At 43.6% G+C, this 20,625-nt stretch overlaps 1 protein-coding gene across 2 annotated transcripts in view; it reads left to right on the top strand.

Annotated features, from left to right (window-relative positions):
• The window catches only part of PAPSS1 (3'-phosphoadenosine 5'-phosphosulfate synthase 1), a 108,713-nt gene extending 88,887 nt beyond the window's left edge, over positions 1-19,826 (top strand). For both annotated transcript variants that reach the window (XM_070433415.1, XM_070433424.1), the window contains exon 12: positions 19,096-19,826. In XM_070433415.1, coding sequence (XP_070289516.1) covers positions 19,096-19,234 — 139 coding nt within the window. In that variant the 3' untranslated portion in view covers positions 19,235-19,826. The remainder of the gene's footprint in view (positions 1-19,095) is intronic.
• The last annotated feature ends 799 nt before the right edge of the window (positions 19,827-20,625 follow it).

The raw sequence follows: 20,625 nt of genomic DNA, 5'->3' as shown, positions 1-20,625 counted from the left end.
TTGCTTTCTGTGGTTTCATTTACCCTGCTGTCAACTCTGGCTCAAAAATATTAAAGGTAAATTTCAGAAATACACAATTTGCAAGTTTTAAATGCACACCGTTCCGAGTAGTGTGATGAAACCTCAGACCGTCTCATCTGTCCTGCCTGCGGACATGAATCACCCTTTTGTCCAGCATATCTGTGCTGTGTATGTTCCCCACGTGTTAGCCACTTCTGTTATCAGATTGAATGTTGCAGTATCACAATGCTTGTGTTCAAGGAATCCTTATTTTACTTAATAATAGCCCCAAAGTGCAAGAGTAGTGATGCCTACAATTCAGATATGCCAAAGATAAGCCATAAAAGGTGCATCCTTTGAGTGAAAACGTGAGTATAGTTATGTAATTTGAGAGGGTCCACATTTGCATAACTTTTATTACAGTATATTGTTCTATTTTATTATTAGTTGTTGTTAATCTCTTACTGAGCCTAATTTATAAGTTAAACTTTATCATTGGCATATATGTATAGGAGAAAACATGGTATATATAGGGTTCAGTACTATCTGGGGTTTCAGGCATCCACTGGGCAGGGTCTTGGAATGTACACCCCTCAGATAAGGGTAGGACTACTGTACTTAGTCTAGGGAGAAGCCTACTTTGGACATTCTTTTGGAAGCTCCCCAGTATTGCCTTTCTACAAGTTTATAAAACATTGAGTGTCAGAGATGGAGTGCTGGGCCAGGAAACTTTTCTTCTCACCCAGCATCCAATGTATTGGTTTAATTGTGTACAAGATGTTTTGAAAGTAATGATCAGTCACTTACAGAGATAGGAGAGAAAAATAGAATCATTCAACTAGTGGTCAAATGCATAAAACTCAGGTGCATTTGCATCATTGCGAGTTTAGGAGACAAAACTAAAGAGAGACAGAGCTTTTCTTTTACATGATCCTTGTGCCGCTGTTTCATTACTGTGGCTTCTTTGCATGATCAGCTGATTTAATTACATTCAGGACCCTAGAACTCATCTGTATGTAGTTAGTTGACTGATGGGCTGGGAGGCCCTTGATAACTTTCATGTTTCCTGGGTAATATTGCTTTAAGTCTCTCTTTTAATCATTCAAAAGCTAAATAATTACATCAGTTCTCATAAGATTTTCCAATGATGAATTCTGTATTAGTTGCATGAGCAGCTCATTTTCTTGGAATTTTTTTAGAGTTAGCAAATCGTAATAAATTGTAACTTGGGAGGCTTTAAAACTGCCTTAGTTTTTTAAATTTTTACATTATGTTCAAATATAATTAAGTTGATGGGAATATGTTGGAAAGTGATTAAAATTTTGTGGAAAGGCAATAGTCTTTGATGTAGTGAGAAAACAGTTATTAATTATGTGCATATGAGGTTGGCTTAGGTTTGATTAATGGACATTGTTCAATGCCAACTTTTATGTAATTAATGATTTTATAGCTTTTGATTTGACTAAATACCAGTGTAAGACAAGGTTTAGGGAGAAAAAACCAGCTTCATAAAGATTTCAAGCAAGATATTATTGATAGGAATTATGATAAAAATCATCTGTTTATACTTAGGAAGTTAAGTAGGTCCATATTAGCTACACTAGAGACTGAAGGAAATTTGCTTTTAAGACTACAAGATTAAAGTCCCTTCTTTCAGATATTACAAACTTTCAGGATACTTTTTGGGGGGTAACTTTTTTTCTCCTTTATGCAATAAATCTTTGTATTTGGGTAAATGTAAGATTATGATTCACGTGATTGAAATAGCAACTAACAAAAAGAGAGCACACGTGAGTGAGTGTTCCTTTTGGAAATGGGTAAATGAAGGGACAGTTGGATGTAAATGTTTGCTGTACAGTTATTTCCACATTATCCATAGAGTAATTTTTCATATTTTTTAAATACTGTAGTATACTCAAAATCATATAGTATTAGTGTCATTAAAAAATACACATTCTGGGTGGGGGTTGGGGGTGGGATAGAAGGAGGTCAATGAGAGAAAAAAGGGGGCATATGTAATACTTCCATCAATAAACATTTAATTAAAAAAATACATTTTAATTGTAGGTATCCTTCAAGGCCTTTTCATATATTCGTCCCTTCTTTTGTATACTTTCCACAGGAAAGCTCATCTATTCTAGCAGTTTCTTTGCGGTAACTCTTAAAGGTATATACATATCACTGTTTCCAAGTTGCTGCGTTAGCTTTCTGTTGCTGGCCACACATTATCACAAACGTAGTGGCTTTAAAACAGTATTCATTTATTAACTCTCAGTTCTTTAGGTCAGAAGTCTGGGTGGGCTAGACTAGATTCTGGCCAGGCTGGGCTCTTCTCTGAAGGTTCTAAAAAGAATCCACTTTCCAGATGACCCTTGTTCGCAGAATTCAGTTTCTTACGGTTTTAGGACTTAGGTCCCTGTCTTCTTACTGACTGTTGGCTGAGGATTGCTCTCCGCTCCTAGAAGCCACTTTGAGGTCCTTCCCCGTGGGCCCTTCCATCTCAGCCTCGAGCCTCTGTCATGGCAAATATGTCTCATGTTTCAGCTCTCCTTGACTTCCCTTCCGCCATCAGCCAAGAAAACCTTCACTTTTAAAGGGCTTAGATAATTAGGATAGACCGACTCAGATAATTTCACTATTTTAGGTCAGTACTTTAGTAACTAATTGTGTCTGCAAGATCCTTGTGGCATATGATGACATATCATGGTAGTAATGCCATAGGGCAGTGGTCGGCAAACTCATTAGTCAACAGAGCCAAATATCAACAGTACAACGATTGAAATTTCTTTTGAGAGTCACATTTTTTAAACTTAAACTATATAGGTAGGTACATTGTTATTAACTCAATTAAGGTACTCCTAAACTGGCCTTTGCTAAAAACGTCCTCAATCTGATTGAGGTACGTTCGCTGAGGTCAACCCTTTCTAACTCTCCCATCCATACTCGTTTTGTATACTTGTTTCGTCTATCTCCTTTCGTTCATCCTCTCTACATGTCCACCCCCCACTTCTTCTAATGCCACTTCTTCAAAATAGACTCACCCAGGCCGAAAACCGACTTCTGCGCATGGGCCACGAAGGTTCAATCGCACTGTATGTGTGCGCCCGCACGTGGTATTTTGTGGAAGAGCCACACTAAAGGGGCCAAAGAGCCACATGTGGCTCGCGAGCCATGGTTTGCCGACCACTGCCACAGGGTGAAGATCATGAGGGCCATCGTAAAATTCTGTCTACCCCACTAATGGGCATTTCTGCTTAGATTTCTTGATATTACTTAAAATACCCAGAAACAACATTCCCTTTCCCTCCACCTATTTTCAAATCCTAAATTTCTTTAGTTACTTGTTCTTCCCATTATATAGAATCTTTCAGTCCTTTATTCTTTCACCTCACTCTTCACATACAAGTCTTGTCACGTTGCCCACTGAAGTACTGCTTGTGTGAATTCTTTTCTTTCCCTTTCTTGCCATATAGTCTTTTTAATACACAAGAATTTTTGTCAGAGTACCGAGGAACTTTCTTTTCCATTAACTCATAAAATACTTTGCTTTCATTAATTTTGATATTTCTTCTGAAAACTTTTAGAAGTTTTTACTATAATTACATGAATTTACTGAGCATCATCCTGTGTTTGTAGATTCAAGGGGTGTTATACTAGTAGCATAACTGTTAATAGATAGGATCTAATTTCCAATCTATTGTAGTTTCTTCTTTGTTTGACTATACATTTGAATCATACTTAGGGATGTACTAGTATGTATATCTTTGAAAATAAAGTTATATATTATATTTGTATATAATAGTCTTATTTTAAAGTCAACGGCAGATATTGAAATTGACAAAACTTTCTAGCTTTACTGTGCTTTATTCATTCGTAGACTATTTATTGAATCTGTACTACATACATGCAATTGCTAGGTATAGGCACAATAATTGGAAATAGGCAGATATTGTTGTTGACCTCATGGGACTTACATTCTAGAGAAGATGACAGACGGTAAACCAGTAACAACAGTTAATTAAGGGTCATAAGTGCAGAAGATTACAGGAAGCTCTGCTAGAACTTGTCTGACCACCTCGGTTATCAGGGATGGTTTCCTGGAGCAAGTGACATTTGGGATAGGCTCCAAAAGATAGTAGGCATCTCTATATATAAAACCCTAATATGCAAATAAAATGAACAGCAAAACAACCGAACAACTGAACAACCAAACAACTGGTCTCTCTGACATGTGCTGACCACCAGAGGGCATGTGCGGAACATGGCGGGCATTGGCCATGGCAGGATGGTGCAGCAGGTGAGCGAGGGTGCCAGACCAAGGCAGGGTGCCAGTTGCTGTCATCGGGGCGAGCTTCTGGTGGTTACTGAAAATTCTTTGCTCCCATGCGCTGCGGTCCTGCTGGATGCCTGCACCTGCTGCCGGCACCTGCACCTGCTGCTGGTGCTGGCTCTGCTCGTACCCACTGCTGGATCTGGAGCCGCCACTTGCACCTGCTGCTGGTGCCCAGCGCTGGCCCCGATCAGCGGGTGTGAGTGGTGGCTGCTAGCCCTGATTGCCCCTCAGGACTTCTCCACCTCTCCCTGCTCTTGAGGGGCTATTGGAGCTGGCAGCCAACTCTCTCACCCACTGATGGCGCCGGCCCCATTCTCACCTGCAGCCGGCACTACCGCTTGCACCTGCTGCCAGCACCTGGCACTGGTCCTGATCGCTTGGTGCCATCAGTGGGTGTGAGTGGTGGCTGCTGACCCTGATCGCCCCTGAGGGCTTCTCCACCTCTCCCTGCTCCTGAGGGGCAATCGGGGCCAGCAGCCACCACTCACACCCGCTCATGGCACCAAGCGATCAGGACCAGCACCAGGCGCTGGCAGCAAGTGCAAGCAGCGGCACCGGCTGCAGGTGAGAGCAGGCTGGTGCTATCAGCATGTGAGAGGAGTGGTGGCAGGGGCTTCCAGCAGACAGGGGACCAGGGACAGTGGCGGGAAGGGCCAGGTGGGGACACAGAGGATGGGCCAAGACCCGCCCCTGTGCCCAACTGCAGTCTCTCAGCCCTCAGTTCCTTTCAAGGTGCATGAATTTATGCACTGGGCCCCTAGAAAGAAGGCTAGGTGGGGTAGAACAGAGAGTGAAAGGAGGAGGATGAGACAGACAGGGATCAGATAAGGCAGTTCTTTGAAAGGTAGGAACTGGACTAGGTTATTTATTTATTTATTTATTTGTGTATGTATTTTTATTAACATTCTTTCTCAGTTATAGTTTACATTCAATATTATTTTGTATTAAGGTGTACTAAGCAGTAGTTAGATAATCATCTACTTTACAAAGTGTTCCCTCTGTATTTTCATACTGGACTGATACCATACATTATTATTATAATACTAGAGGCCTGGTGCACGAATTCGTGCATGGGTGGGGTCCCTTGGCCTGGCTGCTGATCCAGGCTGATCGGAGCTGCTGGAGGTTGGCTGATGGGGGGAGGGGCTGTGGGATGTTGGCTGTGGGAGCACACTGACCACCAGGGGGCAGCTCCTGCATTGAGCATCTGCCCCCTGGTGGTCAGTGCGCATTATAGGGTCTGATCGCTCGGTCACTTAGGCTTTTATATCTATAGATTGATTTTTAAAAGATAGAGTTGTTAATAGTATGCATTAGATATTAGGATGTTCAGGTTTTTGGTAATTAGGTTAGATTACATAGATTGATTCTCCTAAGAAATTAACTAAAAATTCTGGATTAAAAAAAACACATTTTCATGAAAGTATTGATAAGATGATAAGATAATAATGATAAGATGATTATAAGAACTGTAAGGCCAAACTCTTAAGTGAAGGCTAGAGTCCAGGTAAGTTGAGCACTGAAGTTGCTCTCATCCTGGTGGACCTAGCGAACTTGAGTATTGATTATCACGGTCCTGTCTTAGGTCGCAGTTCAGCAGGAGACAATCCTATTCAGCTGGGACTCCTTCCCACCTAAGTGTAAGGAGGAACTGAAGTGAACCCAGTCCACTCCCCAAGGAGAATGTGAGCAGAGCACTGAGCTTTATATTCAGGAGCCCAAACTCTGCTCCAGTGGGCCAAGCACATATTACCTGGGTGGTATCAAAACAAACAGTAAACAGCCAGAAAGTCTTCATCTCACACAGTAAGTGGTTTTCGGTGGTTCTTGACTAGATGTGCCTCAAAGTATTCAGTAAAAGCAAAAAAAAAGTCCTCCTGGGGCATTACACCTTTATTTTAGGACTCAACTTATTCCAATAAATAATTACATAAGTTGACGGAACAATTTCAGCCAAAAATGAAAACGTACACAAAGAAACAGAGCACCAACACCAGAAAAAGTGGAAACTACAGTCAGCAGAACAGACCTGCGCAGACTTCACCCAATAGAATTGCCAAATAATAGATTGCAGAAATAGCTATGCTTGCAATGTTTATAAGAACAAAGATAAGTTTGAAACTATCTACATGGCACATAATCATAAAAAAATAACCTAGCAATCCCGGCAAGTTGGGAGGGGAGGTCATTGTTGTCAACACATTTCCCAGACCCTGGAATTTAAATCAAGAGGTTTATTCTCAAAAGCATGGGTTGCAAGCCAGGGAGACGCAGCTTCCAGTACAAACAGAGCACGTTCTGAAGAGGGAGAGGTAGGGCAGGGCATTTAAGGACAAACACCACAGGAGGCTGACCTTTAAGGGGATTGATTGCTAAGGGAAGCAGAGCTATGAGTATGCACTCTACATTTTCTGGGTGGTTAGGGCAACCGGGCTTTCCAATGTTTGCTAATTTAGGATCAGCAGGTGGAATCATGAGATATGACCAAGGGTCAGTATCATAACGTCAGCAGAGTTGTCACAAGACACTGGCCACTGCCTGAGTTTTCCTTGGAGCTCACAAAACAAATCTGTAAAACAAGCAATGTTTAAACAGTATAGGGAGTGCAGTTTGTCAGAGTTCAAACTGCAAAGCTGCTTAGTCACTCAAGCAGAGCCAGAGACCAAATTGCATAAAAGAACCAGCTATTTTGTCACAAAACTGTGATATTAAAATCCTTGGTGTCAAGGTGTGTATTCGTGCTGGCAGGAGTTAATGGGAGCTTAGGTTTGCTCCCATTAGATTGTGACAGGAATTGGGAGAGATGGATTGACTCAAAACATCTTTAGGAGACACAGCATTAGGACTTAAAGTATAATCCTATATAATAAAAGCCCAGTGAGCAAAATGGCAGAATGACCAGAGACCAGAACGACTGCAGCCCCTCGCCCCGGCCGGCCACGCCCCCAAGTGGGGACCCCCACCCCAATTGGGGGTGTGGCTGGCTTGCAAACCGCCCACAGCCCCTCGCCCAGGCTGGCCCCGACCCCCAGCGGGGACCCCCCACCCCGATCAGGGGCGTGGCCAGCCTGCAAACCCCCCGCGGCCCCTTGCCCAGGCTGGCCCCACCCCCCAGTGGGGACCCTCATCTTGATCTGGGGCCCCCATCAGGGCAGGCCGGCTAGCCCCCACCTGTGCACCAGGCCTCTATCCTATATAATAAAAAGGTAATATACAAATTGACTTTAATGGCGGAACGACCAGAACGACCACTCGACCAGTCACTATGAGGCGCACTGACCACCTCTTGGTCCCTTTCCCCGGCCAACAGGCTCCAATCACCCAATGGCGAACAGGGAACCAGGGTTGGGTGGCAGGGTTGGATGGCGAACGGGGAACCAGGGTTGGGTGCCACACAGAGGGCAACCATGCGGAGCGGGTGGGAATGGCCGACCTCTTGGTCCCTTCCCGCAGCCATCAGGCTTCAATCGTATGATGGCGAAGGAGGAACCAGGGTTGGGTGGCAGCAGGGGCAGGGCCCTGATCGCAGGCCAGGCCTAGGGACCATACCCGCACACAAATTTCGTGTGCTGGGTCTCTATTTGCTATATTAAATGAAGGTTGATTTTTATCTTCCTAAATACATAAATCTAATATCTTCTCTCATGCCCCAAAACAAGCAACACCACCAACCGCAAAACATTTTAGTTCAGTGTTCTCTGGAATTCCAGAGGTGACAGGCATGGGGTTTTAATGGAAAGAATTGGTAGGTATAAAAGTACAATGGAATAGTGTAGTGATTGTGTTTCTGACAACATCATTATTTTATACAAGGTACATGTTATGCTTTCTACAATAATACTGTGATTCTGAAAGTGTTCTGATGGCAAGATCCTGACTTCACATTTTATCAAACAGTTCATAAACAAAATACTTTTTTGCATTTTGCTCCATTAATTGACATTTATTAACCAATATATTGATAATTTTCTCCCTAACTTTTATGGAATACTTCCTTTGATCTGCAGCGAAATATATAATATGGAAATATACATTATTTGTCGTTATCCCTTCACAGATCACTCTAGAGAACATTCTAGAGAAGGGAGAAGCTTATGTTTTCTAGAAATAAAATAAAAGTAATCTTTTTCTCTCTGATGGTTATCATTAGGAATAAATGATACTTAAGGAGATTTCATAGTATTTTCCTTTTTATTTTTTATTTTTTTTAAAAAATATATTTTATTGATTTTTTACAGAGAGGAAGGGAGAGAGATAGATAGTTAGAAACATCGATGGGAGAGAAACATCGACCAGCTGCCTCCTGCACATCTCCCATGGGAGATGTGCCCGCAACCCAGGTTCGTGCCCGCAACCCAGGTACATGCCCTTGACCGGAATCGAACCTGGGACCTTTCAGTCCGCAGGCCGACGCTCTATCCACTGAGCCAAACCGGTTTTGGCAGTATTTTCCTTTTTAAAAAAATTTTTTTTATTGATTTCAGAGAGGAAGGGAGGGAGAGAGAGATAGAAACATCGATGATGAGAGAGAATCATTGATTGGCTGCCTCCTGCATGCCCCCTAGGGATCAAGCCTGCAACCTCAGGCATGTGCCCTTGACCAGAATCAAACCCGGGACCCTTTGGTCGGCAGGCCAATGCTTTATCCACTGAGCCAAACCAGCTAGGGCCATAGTATTTTCATTATAAAACCCAGCACTACCCATGTGCTGCTTTTCATCAGTCATAACATTTATAAGAGAGAAGGTGGTTGTGGGGAGAGGGACATGCACTGAGGAGTAGCCAACAGCGGAAGCCTCCGATTAGAACTCTAGTGAGCTGGTATAGATGGAAGATTTATTGCCAGGAAGACCAAGGTAGCCTTGAATCAGTACAGGTCAGAGGTCTCCTCTTCCTCTCTTTATTTCAAAACCCTGACCAGGTTTGACTACTCTGGGAGGATGAATGGACACACCTATCAGTACAAGAGGGAAAGTAGAAGAAGCAATGAGACAGTTCCCAGGAAAATGTTTCCCTTAGTGCTAAGAGTAGAGTGATCTGGGGCTCCCAGCAGAGCAGTACAAGGTATTCCTAATACTCCAGCTGGTGGAAGGGAAATAGGTCTCCGTGATGTTCCTAGGCAGTTCCTCCTTCATGGTGAGTGGGATACGCTGATTTGATAAATCCTCGGGTGAATAAAGGATGAATGGAATGAGTTCCCCCAGTGGTCAACCAATAAATAAGTTTTTAATAAAATTATGAAAGTATTTAAAAGCAGAAAAATAAGAACTCACGTCATCACCCATTATTTTATGTGCTTTGCTTATAGTTATCTGTGCAATTCATTTAATATAGCTGAGCATAATTGAGTGTATAATATAGTAGAACTTTGTTCTTGCTTTTTATTATTTATTTTTCATGAGCATCTTTCCATGCTATTAGAAGTTCTCTGTGCACATCTCAAGGCTCCTTATTGTCAGTTCTGGTACTGCACTGTGCCACAAGTCCTGATGGGGTGTGTGCAATGAATGATGATAAGGATGAATGATTACACTGTGCAGGCCCTCTGTGTGCTCCAGAATGAGACTGGCAGGAAGGACTTCTGCTCATGTGCTTAGGTATCACTGAGGGATGGTGGCATCTGCCTGTCCCACCTAGTCCCACGTCTTCCCACCCTTTCCCCTTACAAACATGGGGTATCGTTTTTCTATACCTGTACCTTCAAATGCTGCACTACTTATTGAGATCAGGCTGTGATCTCCTCTGGGTGTAGAGCTGTGCTGTATCCAGTCACTGATCTGGTAAAGAGGCCCCAAAGGAAATAGCCACAAATCATACGTTTCATGAATTGAATTTTCCCCTTCTGTTATGCCAGTTAGCAGGCTTTCTCAACTCAGCCCTGTTGACATTTGGAGCCACATAATTCATTGTTGTGGGCGCCTGTCCTATTGTAAAATGTTGGCCCTGGGGAGGAGGAGATAAGGTAGCAAAATCACTTCTGTGGAGAACCAATGGTTTGTAACAATATTGGCATATTTGGGTATCTTATGCTCCTCCCCCCCCCTTTTTAAAAATATTTTTATTGATTTCAGAGAGGAAAGGAGAGGATGAGAAACGTCAATGATGAGAGAGAATCATTGATTGGCTGCCTCTTGCATGCACCCCACTGGGGATGGAGCCCGCAACCCGGGCGATGTGCCCTTGACTGGAATAGAACCTGGGACCCTTCAGTCTGAAGGCCGACACTGAGCCAAACCAGCTAGGGCCCTTATGCTCTTCTTAATTATTTTATTACTAGAGGCCCAGTGCACAAAATTCATGCACTCAGGGTGCGGAGGGGTCCCTCAGCTCGGCCTGTGCCCTCTCACATTCTGGGAGCCCTCGGGGGGGTGTCTGACTGCCAATGTGCTTGCCAGCCATGAGCCTGTCTTCTGGCTGAGTGGTGCTCCCCCTTGTGGAGTACAGTAACCACCAGGGGGCAGCTCCTGTGTTGAGAGACCGCGGGAGGACTCCAGGGCATGTCCGGCCCATCTGACTCAGTTCCAACTGGCCGGACCCTAGCAGCAAGCTAATCTACCGGTCAGAGTGTCTGCCCCCTGGTTGACAGTGCATGTCATAGCAACTGGTGGGCCTGTTGACTGTCAGCCCCCTGGTGGTCAGTGCACATCATAACGAGAGGTTGAGCAGCCTTAGCATATCATCAACATATTATGCTTTGATTGGTTGAATGGCCAACTAGATGACTGACACTTAGCTTGTTAGGCTTTTATTATAAAGGACTAGAAGCCAGGTGCACAAAAATTTGTGCACTTGGGAGGGTCCCTCAGCCCGGCCTGTGCCCTCTCGCAGTCTGGGACCCCTTGAAGAATGACCACTTGCTGGCTTAGGCCTGCTCCCCAGGGGATTGGGCCTAAACTGGCAGTCAGACATTCCTCTGGCAGCCCGGGAGCCCTCGGGGGATGTCCACTTCTCAGCGGGGAGCAGGCTTTGCTGCAGTCAGACATCCTTAGTGCTGCTGAGGAGGCGGGAGAGGCTCCCACCACCACCGCTGTACTGGCAGCCATCAGCCTGGCTTGTGGCTGAGCAGAGCTCCACCTGTGGGAGCCCACTGACCACCAGGGGACAGCTCCTGCACTGGTCAATCAATCCTACATTGAGCTTCTGCCCCCTGGTGGTCAGTGTGTGTCATAGTGACCAGTGATTTCCAGTTGCTCTGCTGTTAGGGTCAATTTGCATATTACCCTTTTATTATATAGGATAGAGGCCTGGTGTATGGGTGGGGGCTGGCTGGTTTGCCCTGAAGGGTGTCCCGGATCAGGGTGGGGGTCCTGCTGGGGTGCCTGGCAAGCCTGAGTGAGGGGCTGAGGGCCGTTTTCAGGCTGGCCACACACCCTTCAAGGTGGGGGGGTCCTGCTGGGGTGCCTGGCCAGTCTGGGTGAGGGGCTGATGGCTGTTTGCAGGCTGGCCAAGGCCCCCAGTGGGAACCCTCACTCCATGAGGGTGTGGTGATCCTAAGTGAGGAGCTGATGGCTGTTTGCAGGCTGGCCACAGGCCCTTCAGGGTGGGGTCCCCACTGGGGTGCCTGGCCAGCCTGGGTGAGGGGCTGATGGCTGTTTGCAGGCTGGCACAGCCCCCCAGCGGGGACTCTTACCCCACAAGGGTGTGGCCTGCCTGGGTGAGGGGCTGATGGCTGTTTGCAGGCTGGCCACAGCCCCTTCAGGGTGGGGGTCCCCACTGGGGTGCCTTGCCAGCCTGGGTGAGGGGCTAATGGCTGTTTGCAGGCTGGCTACAGCCCCTTCAGGGTGGGGGTCCCCACTGGGGTGCCTGGCCAGCCTGGGTGAGGGGCTGAGGGCCGTTTTCAGGCTGGCCACATCCCCTTCATGGTGGGGGGTCCTGCTGGGGTCCCTGGCCAGTCTGGGGGAGGGGCTGATGGCTGTTTGCAGGCTGGCCACAGCCCCCCAGCAGGGACCCTCACCCCATGAGAGTGTGGCCATCCTGGGTGAGTGGCTGATGGCTGTTTGCAGGCTCTCCACAGCCCCTTCAGGGTAGGGGTCCCTGCTGGGGTGCCTAGCTAGCCTGGGTGAGGGGCTGATGGCTGTTTGCAGGATGGCCACAGCCCCTTCAGGGTGGAGGTCCCCGCTGGGGTGCCTGGCCAGCCTGGGTGCAGGGTTGATGGCTGTTTGCAGTCTGGCCAAGCCCCCCAGCAGGGACCCTCACCCCATGAGGGTGTGGCCAGCCTGGGTGAGGGGCTGTTGGCTGTTTTCAGGCTGGCACAGCCTCTTCAGGGTGGGGGTCCCCACTGGGGTGCCTTGCCAGCCTGGGTGAGGGGCTAATGGCTGTTTTCAGGCTGGCCACACCCCCTTCATGGTGGGGGCTCCTGCTGGGGTGCCTGGCCAGCCTGGGTGAGGGGCTGATGGCTGTTTGCAGGCTGGCCACAGCCCCCAACTACCCAAGCTCCCAGTGGAGGCTGGCTGGAAGCAGGTATCTGGGATTTATTTCTCTTCTATAACAAACTTTTTTGCTTTCAGCGGAGGCCAGAGCCGCCCAGAGCAGTCGGGAAGCTTGGCTTCCTCCATCGCTGGGGCAACCAAGCCTCCTGCTTGCTCCACCTCCGTGGCTGCCGGCCGCCATCTTGGTTGAGTTAATTTGCATATAGTCGCTCTGATTGACTGGTGGGTGTGGCTTGGGCATAGCGAAGTTATGGTCAGTTAGCATCTTTGTCTTTTATTAGTGTAGATTGACAAATGAAAATGAAGCATTCCTTTTTTCCCTCAGAGACTTCTTCTTACTTTGATATTTGGAGCTGATCTTTGTGTTTTCAGAGTACTAGAAATCCTGGTTTCTAAATAAATGAAGATAGTCACATATGCCACAATAGTAGAAAGCAGATGATAAAAACATTTAAGAAACCCTGTGACAAATAGAAAGAAAATTGTTTAATATAGCTAGACCAGTGTCCTTGTTACCTGGAATTCTGTACTTGGGTTCACTTAATTTTTATGGTTGACTTGTAAATAATTAAGCTCTTTGGACTACTACTTTTTAAAATTGCCTCGAAAATGTATCATTTCTCTCTGTATAACTTCCTGCCTTAGTTGGAGGCCTTGTACAGGGAGCAAAGTCCAAGCATGTCAGCGGTCTGCTCAGAATAGCCCTGGGCGGCCTGCTGAGGGGAGCTCAGCCAGATGCCTCAGCCCAGGCAGCTTTATGTGGTGACGGGCATCTGAGAGCTTCCAGGATTAGTTTCCTGAAAATTGAGTCATTCTTGAGTAATCGGAGGCTTTTTTCAGAAGCAGATGAAAAGTGATGTACCTTTTTCTAATTGAGAGAGCACAGAAACCCAGAATTTTGCCCAGCAGGGTATTTGTGGATCCTTTTGAAACCTGTTCATTGGCACTCAGTTAAAAACCCCTGTTCTCAAGTTGCGAGATACAGAGAACAGATGGATGGTTACCAGAGGTGGGAGGGAATGGGTGAGGTTAGTCAAAAGCTACAAACTTCTAGTTGTAAAATAAATAAGTCATGAGGATGTAATGTCCGGCATGGTGACTAGACCTAATAACACTGTATTGCATATTTGAAAGTTGCTAAGCAAGTAGATCTTAAAAGTTCTCATCACAAGACAAAATGTTTGGTTTTGGTAACTGTGCATAACCATGGATTTTAATTAGGCTTATTGTGGTGATAATTTCCCAATACACATATACAACCATTATGTTGTTCACCTGACATTAATACAATGTGATATGCTAATTATACCTCAGTAAAGGAAATGAAAAGCCACCAAAAAACCCTGCTCTTCTACACTGTTGGTAGATTACAGATTTGTGACCCATTTACGATAAAGAAACTTGAGTTGACTGCAGTGACTTCAGGAAACCCTGGCAATTTGATATTTGACTGATTGTCTGATAGAAGCAGTTCTCTAACTTTTATTTATAAGACTGAGATAGTGGAAGGAAAACATGATGAATTAAGAATTGGCTTCATTAAGTTCTAGTAACTAAATGTTTTGCATATTTCAATTGGTCTTGGTTTGGAAATAAAAGTTTTGAAATTTGTCATGTATGATGTCAACCAGTGCTTTTTAGTTTTTAGAAAGAAAGACAAATAGCTATTTATCTGGTTGTGAAAAGATGATTTTTTTACCCCATTCTTAAGAATTCTTAGTCGTTGATGTGTATGTACTATATTATATGTAAACATCATTCAAGCTGGATGAAAAGTTAAATAGACCCCAAGTAGTTTGTTAGATTCACTTATAAGTGACCATCATTAATTTTAGTATATTAGAAAAGAAATTCTTCTTTGCTTCTCTGATCACTTAACGGTCTAGTTAGCATTTTTATAAAAGCTGGCCTAATGAGATATGAACAGTTACACTTGAAGAGCTATCTACTGTCCCCAGCCCTTGTCCATGTAAATAAGCTTGTGCTAGTGGCTCTGATGGCCACATATGTGGACTGAAAGACAGCAGATGGTTGTAAAGATGTAAAATCTCCAGCAGTTATTGTCCGCCGGAGTTAATCAAGATGCTGGCCACATGCGGTTAGTGTGTCCCATGTGGGAGAAGATGCTGGTCCCACAGGGGCCCACGTAGTCTACCTGGTCGTCTGGTTTCCCCCCTTCCTGCTGTTTAAATGCACTCCCCCTTTTTTAAGAGCTGGAGTTCTGTCAGCTGTGGATTATAAGAATCTATGACCAAGTGGTTTTGAGAAGAAAAAACCAAAACATACTCGTGTTTCTTTTTCCAGGTTCCATGGGAGATTGGTAACTAGTAAAATTAGATAGCCTAAGTAGAGTTGCTTTGTAGTCAAAGCCTTACATCTTTTATTCAGTAGCCTTCTCTGCTTTGGCAGATTCCTGATTACTCACAGGTGAAGGTCAGAGCTAATTTTAGATCATTCCTGGAATGCCTCAGTTTCTGCTTGATTTAATTATTTCTGTAAAATACTGTTCATTTAAATATATAATTGTAAACACTGTGATTCGATTACAGACAGTGACTCTTGTGTCCAGGCCTTGCATCGGACTTTTGATGACAAACAGAATCCGTATGTGACAGATAGAAGTACAGTTATGAGGCAGAGGGAAATAAATGTGTTTTTCGTAGCCAGGGTGGAGTGCAACCACCACCATGTGGAAGCAGGAACTCCAGTTCCATGTGATGAAGAAATGCCTGTGGCATGCGGGGCAGATGGAGTGTGAAATAGCGTCAGGGAAAGAGGTACCCAGGGACCTTGGTTTTAAAAATGCAATTTCAGAAGGAATGCAAGCAAACTTCTGGATGTCAGACAGCTTGGCATTCTGGGGAAAGAAAAGACTTTAATTGGTCTGGCCTTTTTTCCTTTAATCAAAAAGGCAGGACAGAATCATCCAGCAGCTGCTGCGCTCTTGTATCTTTCTCATTGCCATCAACAGCCAAAGAGCGCTTCATGCATGTGACACAGGTTTTCTTTTTCAAAGTCAGAATTTTAAATTTACCTGGCCAGAAAGCTCTAGGGTTATCATTTTCCTCAATGAAGCTTAGTTAGGGAGCTGGTAAGGGAACCTTCTAAGGAACTGAAACATTTAGTCCGAGATTTTGTCAACTGGTTCTCAGCTAAACTAAGTTTATATCAGGCTGGAGCGAAGATGTTGAGATACAATTGGGAAGATATCTGGCCCCCCAACCCCCTTGACCTCGTGCCTAGGCCCGGCTTTGATCCTCTCAGGTGTAACCTGAAGATGAGGTGGAGATAGTTGACTGAGTTGATGGATTCTATTACCAGTTATTCCCATACAGCTTCTGGTTACCCTCAGAAGTCAACCTTATGTCTTTGTGGAAACAGTAACCGCCTCACCTTCTTCTAACTTCAAATCATCACTATTTTTTTCTTCATTCTTGACCCTCTCCTTGTCAAAGCTCCTTTCCCTGTGTTCTTTATTTCAGACCTTCTTCGTCTTCCTGTTTCCTCCCTCCTGGTTTTCATCCTGCTTCTAAAATTAGCTCTGAACTTCATTCTTGCCATTTATTTTGTTCTGCCTGTGTACTTACTCTTTTCTTGGGGAAAAAAAAGATCGCATCTTTTCTCCTCTGCGTCTCTGTCATTTTACCATTCCATCTGTTTTCTTCATCATCAACTAAAACTCTTACATTAAAGAAAATTTAAATTCTGGTTTGTAAATCCAGTGTTTTTTTTTTTTTTTTTTTTTTTTTCTTCCTTCATGGCCATTTTCCTTAGCCCCTCTGCGGCCTTAAACTTTTAAAATATCCCTTCTTCCATGACTTTCTTATAATCAACTTGGTTTTCTTCCTATTCCTTTGACAAATACTTTCTCTTTTGCTGAGCTTATCTGTTTTCTCAGATTCAGTTTTCATTTCAGTGTTGACAATTTACAAATTATGTTTCAAACCCCAACCTTTTCTGATTTTTAAAAAAAATCTCTCGTAATCTTGCTTCTAGGCCTAGCTCACATGCAGTACATTTCTTTTTTCTCACCTTAAGTTGTACCCATTCATGGAAGAGGAAGATGATCACTCCCTGGCTGGTGTGGCTCAGTTGATTGAGCACCATCCTGTGCACCAAAGGGTCTTGGGTTCAATTCCAAGTTAGGGCATATTCCCAGGTTGCAAGTTTGATCCCGGTCAATGCGGGAGGCAACCGATTGATGTTTCTCTCTTACCTCTATGTTTCTTTCTCTCTCCCTCTCCATTCCACTCTTTCTAAAAATCAATTAAAAAAAAAAAAAAGAGGGAAATGGTTGCTTACTTCATGTATCAACTGTGGTCACCATTTCATCTGCACGGGCCAGTATAGTACTGTAGCTCTGACTTTTCTGCAAATTGAATAGATGACAGAAGTGGGAGATACCTCCTAGATTTAAACTATTTGAATCCAGCCTACTTTGAGGCATTATCCATTACCCTTTCCTTCTCATCATCATCTTTGAAGATTTGTGTAGACATTTAAAAGATATTTTCCCTGAGAAGATGAGGGCTGTTGGAATACTGAGCACCTGTATGTCTTTTTGCCTCCCTGGTAGTGCAGGGAATAGGAAGAGCAGACACGGCGACCAGGAGAAGGTGTCGCATGTCTGAGTGAAAGAGGTAGTGCCTTCTGCTTGGTAGCAGTGTCCCTGCTGTGGGGCCAGAACAGCAGCATCCTGTTCACCTGCTCTCACTGGGGTGGCATTCCAAATGATGGAGGTTTCAGCTTCATGAAAGGAATTTGAAGTATTATACATCACTTTGGATAGAGATTTTTAAAATAAGCTTTTACTCATAATTGTTTTTGATACTTTACTTGATAATTGATAAAAATCATTATTGTAGAAAATTGCAGAACACATATTGAACAAAAGTAAAAGCACTCGTGATACCACTTTGTAGAAATAACCTATTAACGCTTCAGGGTATTTCTTTATAGCCTTCCTCCCCCCACCCTATCCCTTGTATTTTAACAAAATTGCAGTGGTATTGTGTATAAAGTTTTCTGTCCTGATTATTTTCACGTATTAATTACATCATGAACACCCCCCCCCACCCCCCCCTTAGCTGTACTTTAATAACTACATAATTCTCCTCAGGGCTATACCATCATTTATTTAGAACCGTCAACTTTTAGGTTATTTATAATATTTGACTATCATAAAACAACTTTCATAATAGGTATCTTTCTGCATAATATTTGTCTGCATCTCTGGCTATTTCCTTCATTGATTCCTGGAAATGTGATTATTAAAACATACCTAGCATCGACTAGAAGGAAGGGCCACTTGGCAGTTTATGATGTCACTGGATCCTCAGGTTAACTCCACAGATAATGAAGTGGGGAGGGAACGTACAGCTTCTAATAGGGAGTACATGTGGTCTGTGATTTGGTGACTTGAGTGACCCAGAACTCATGCTGGATCCTGGTCTGCTTTCTAGTTGGTTCCGTTGTTTGAGGGAAGATGATGAAATTACCAGTAGACAATATGTGTAATAGCTGTAGGTGCCACATGCTTAATGGTGTAAGGGCTTTGGTGCGTTTTGTAGGTATAGTAGCTTATCAGTGGAATAATAGCAATTATTGCTACCTACTCTCTGTTGCCATTATGAAATTCCAGTTTTTCTCTTAATGTTCCAATATGCATTTAGCCTTTCAGATTCAACCTTCCTAAAAGTTTTTAATCTGTACTAGCTAAATTATATTTCTCTTTTTTAAGTTCCTAGTTCTAAACTAGTAGTTGCCAGGGGCTGGGGAGCAGAGGGTGAGATGGGTATGGCTATCAAAGGGCAACCTGAGGAATCGTTCTGGTTTGGGAACTGTCCTGTACCTTAACTGTGGTGCCTAAATGAACCTGCACGTGCGATGACATCGCACAGAACTAAATAAACGCCCTGGGAAATGAGCATGGATAACACTAGGGAGATTTTCGTAGGATGGTAGATTGTTTCTGTGCTGATACCCTGATTGTGATGTTATGCTGTAGTTTTGTAAGATGTTACCATTGGGGGAAACTGGCTAAACGGATACATGGGATCTTGCTGTATTAGTTCTTATAATTGCATGTGAATCTACAATGATCTCAGTAAAAATGTCAATTAAAATAGGTTTGCCAGTTCTGAAATTGGATGATTTTCAAGAATGTGGTATTTTTACTCAGTGGTAACTTTGAAATCAGCTTGATATTCACAAGTCATGTTATCCTTTTTTTTTTTTTTCCGGTAAGTTTGTCTACTGTGAACAGAAGGAACAAATGCTTCTTATATTTTCCTATAACTAAGTTTTTTAAGGTGTGACATAATTTTCTTTCAGCCACGAAGACTTTGAATTTATTTCGGGAACACGAATGCGCAAACTTGCTCGAGACGGCCAGAAGCCTCCTGAGGGTTTCATGGCTCCCAAGGCCTGGACTGTGCTGGTGGAATACTACAAGTCCCTGGAGAAAGCCTGAGCTGCTCACCAGTCCCTCCACCTTTGACACTTCACTGAGTAACCAGAGGGGACCGCATAGTTAGTGTTGGCATTTCTTTGTGGTGGTGTCTGTCTGGACACCCTTCCTAAAAACAGACCATTGTCCTTAACTTGCATCAGTTTTGGTCTGCCTTATGAGCTCTGTTTTGAACTAGTGTACTACAGTGCTGATTTTAATGTATCTTTTCCACTTATTATAGTTAATATTCCTATAATACAATTTTAAAATCTTGTCTTTTTATATTATATTTATGCTTTTGTCTCATGATTTTTTTCAAGCTGTTATACTAATTGTAACCAATAATATACACATTGAATTTCATTTTCATCCCTTGAAAAAGGAAAAAAAATCCACTAAACAATCTACATGGCTAGAACTTCTTTTGGGAATTTTACAAGACATCTGTAGCAATTAGATTTTTTTTCTACATTGAAAATATAAACTGCTTTCTGTATTCCTTTCTTCCAATCAGCTATTGATTTATAATCTGTTATAATCTAAAGTATTCCTATGACATATGTAAGACCTGAATGAACTTTCTTTATTCAATAAAATTAAACCTTTTGACTTATTTGTGTGATACTTTTCATTTTTATTTTTATTTATTTCAGAGAGGAAGAGAGAGGGAAATAGAAGCATCAATGATGAGAGAGAATCATCAATTGGCTGCCTCTTGCACTCCCTCTGTTATGGGTTAGCTCAGCGAGATAGACCACCGACTCAGAATTTAAATTTTAAGAGCCTTTATTAAGCTGGCCAGCTGACTGCAGCCGTGTCCCTCCCGTAGGAGCATCACAGCTTGCAGTGCTGACCGAGAGTACAGCAAGACCTTTTATCTGCAACACTACAAAGTATTTTTTTAAAAAAAGAAAAAACAAACTGCAAAGCGGTTCATTAGCTGTTCCTGGTACTGGCAGGGTAAAAAGTTTACATAAAATTTACGAGCAGGGTCACACCTGGCTGGGTTTAATCATAACACATTGCTTTTCTAGCGAGATAATTAGCAATTTTTCTCTCCCATGGTCCCTGCCCCTCAGCCTACTCAGTAATTCTTCTTTGTCAGGCCCCTGCCCCTAGCACACCTCCACTGGGGATCAAGCCCACAACCTGGGCATGTGCCCAGACCAAGAATGGAATTCTGTGACCTCCTGGTTCATAGGTCGATGCTCAACCACTAAGCCACATGGGCTGGATTTGTGTGATACTTTCAGTTTTGTTTACACATATGCTTTCTGTTTTGTGAAGTTTCTGATGGAGGAGAGAAGATACAGGTATCTTTTATTACTGGAATCTAATAATTATTAACATTGTATTTCATAGTGAATTTGTAGGTGGGAAAATAATGTATTCTTAGCCTTTCCAAAAACTGA

Source organism: Myotis yumanensis, unplaced genomic scaffold (assembly GCF_028538775.1).
Source record: "Myotis yumanensis isolate MYYU_CA2020_CCGP unplaced genomic scaffold, mMyoYum1.0.hap1 SCAF_1, whole genome shotgun sequence".
NCBI lineage: Eukaryota > Metazoa > Chordata > Mammalia > Chiroptera > Vespertilionidae > Myotis > Myotis yumanensis.
Note: the sequence above shows the minus strand (reverse complement) of the source record. Positions and strands in the feature narration are given on the sequence as shown.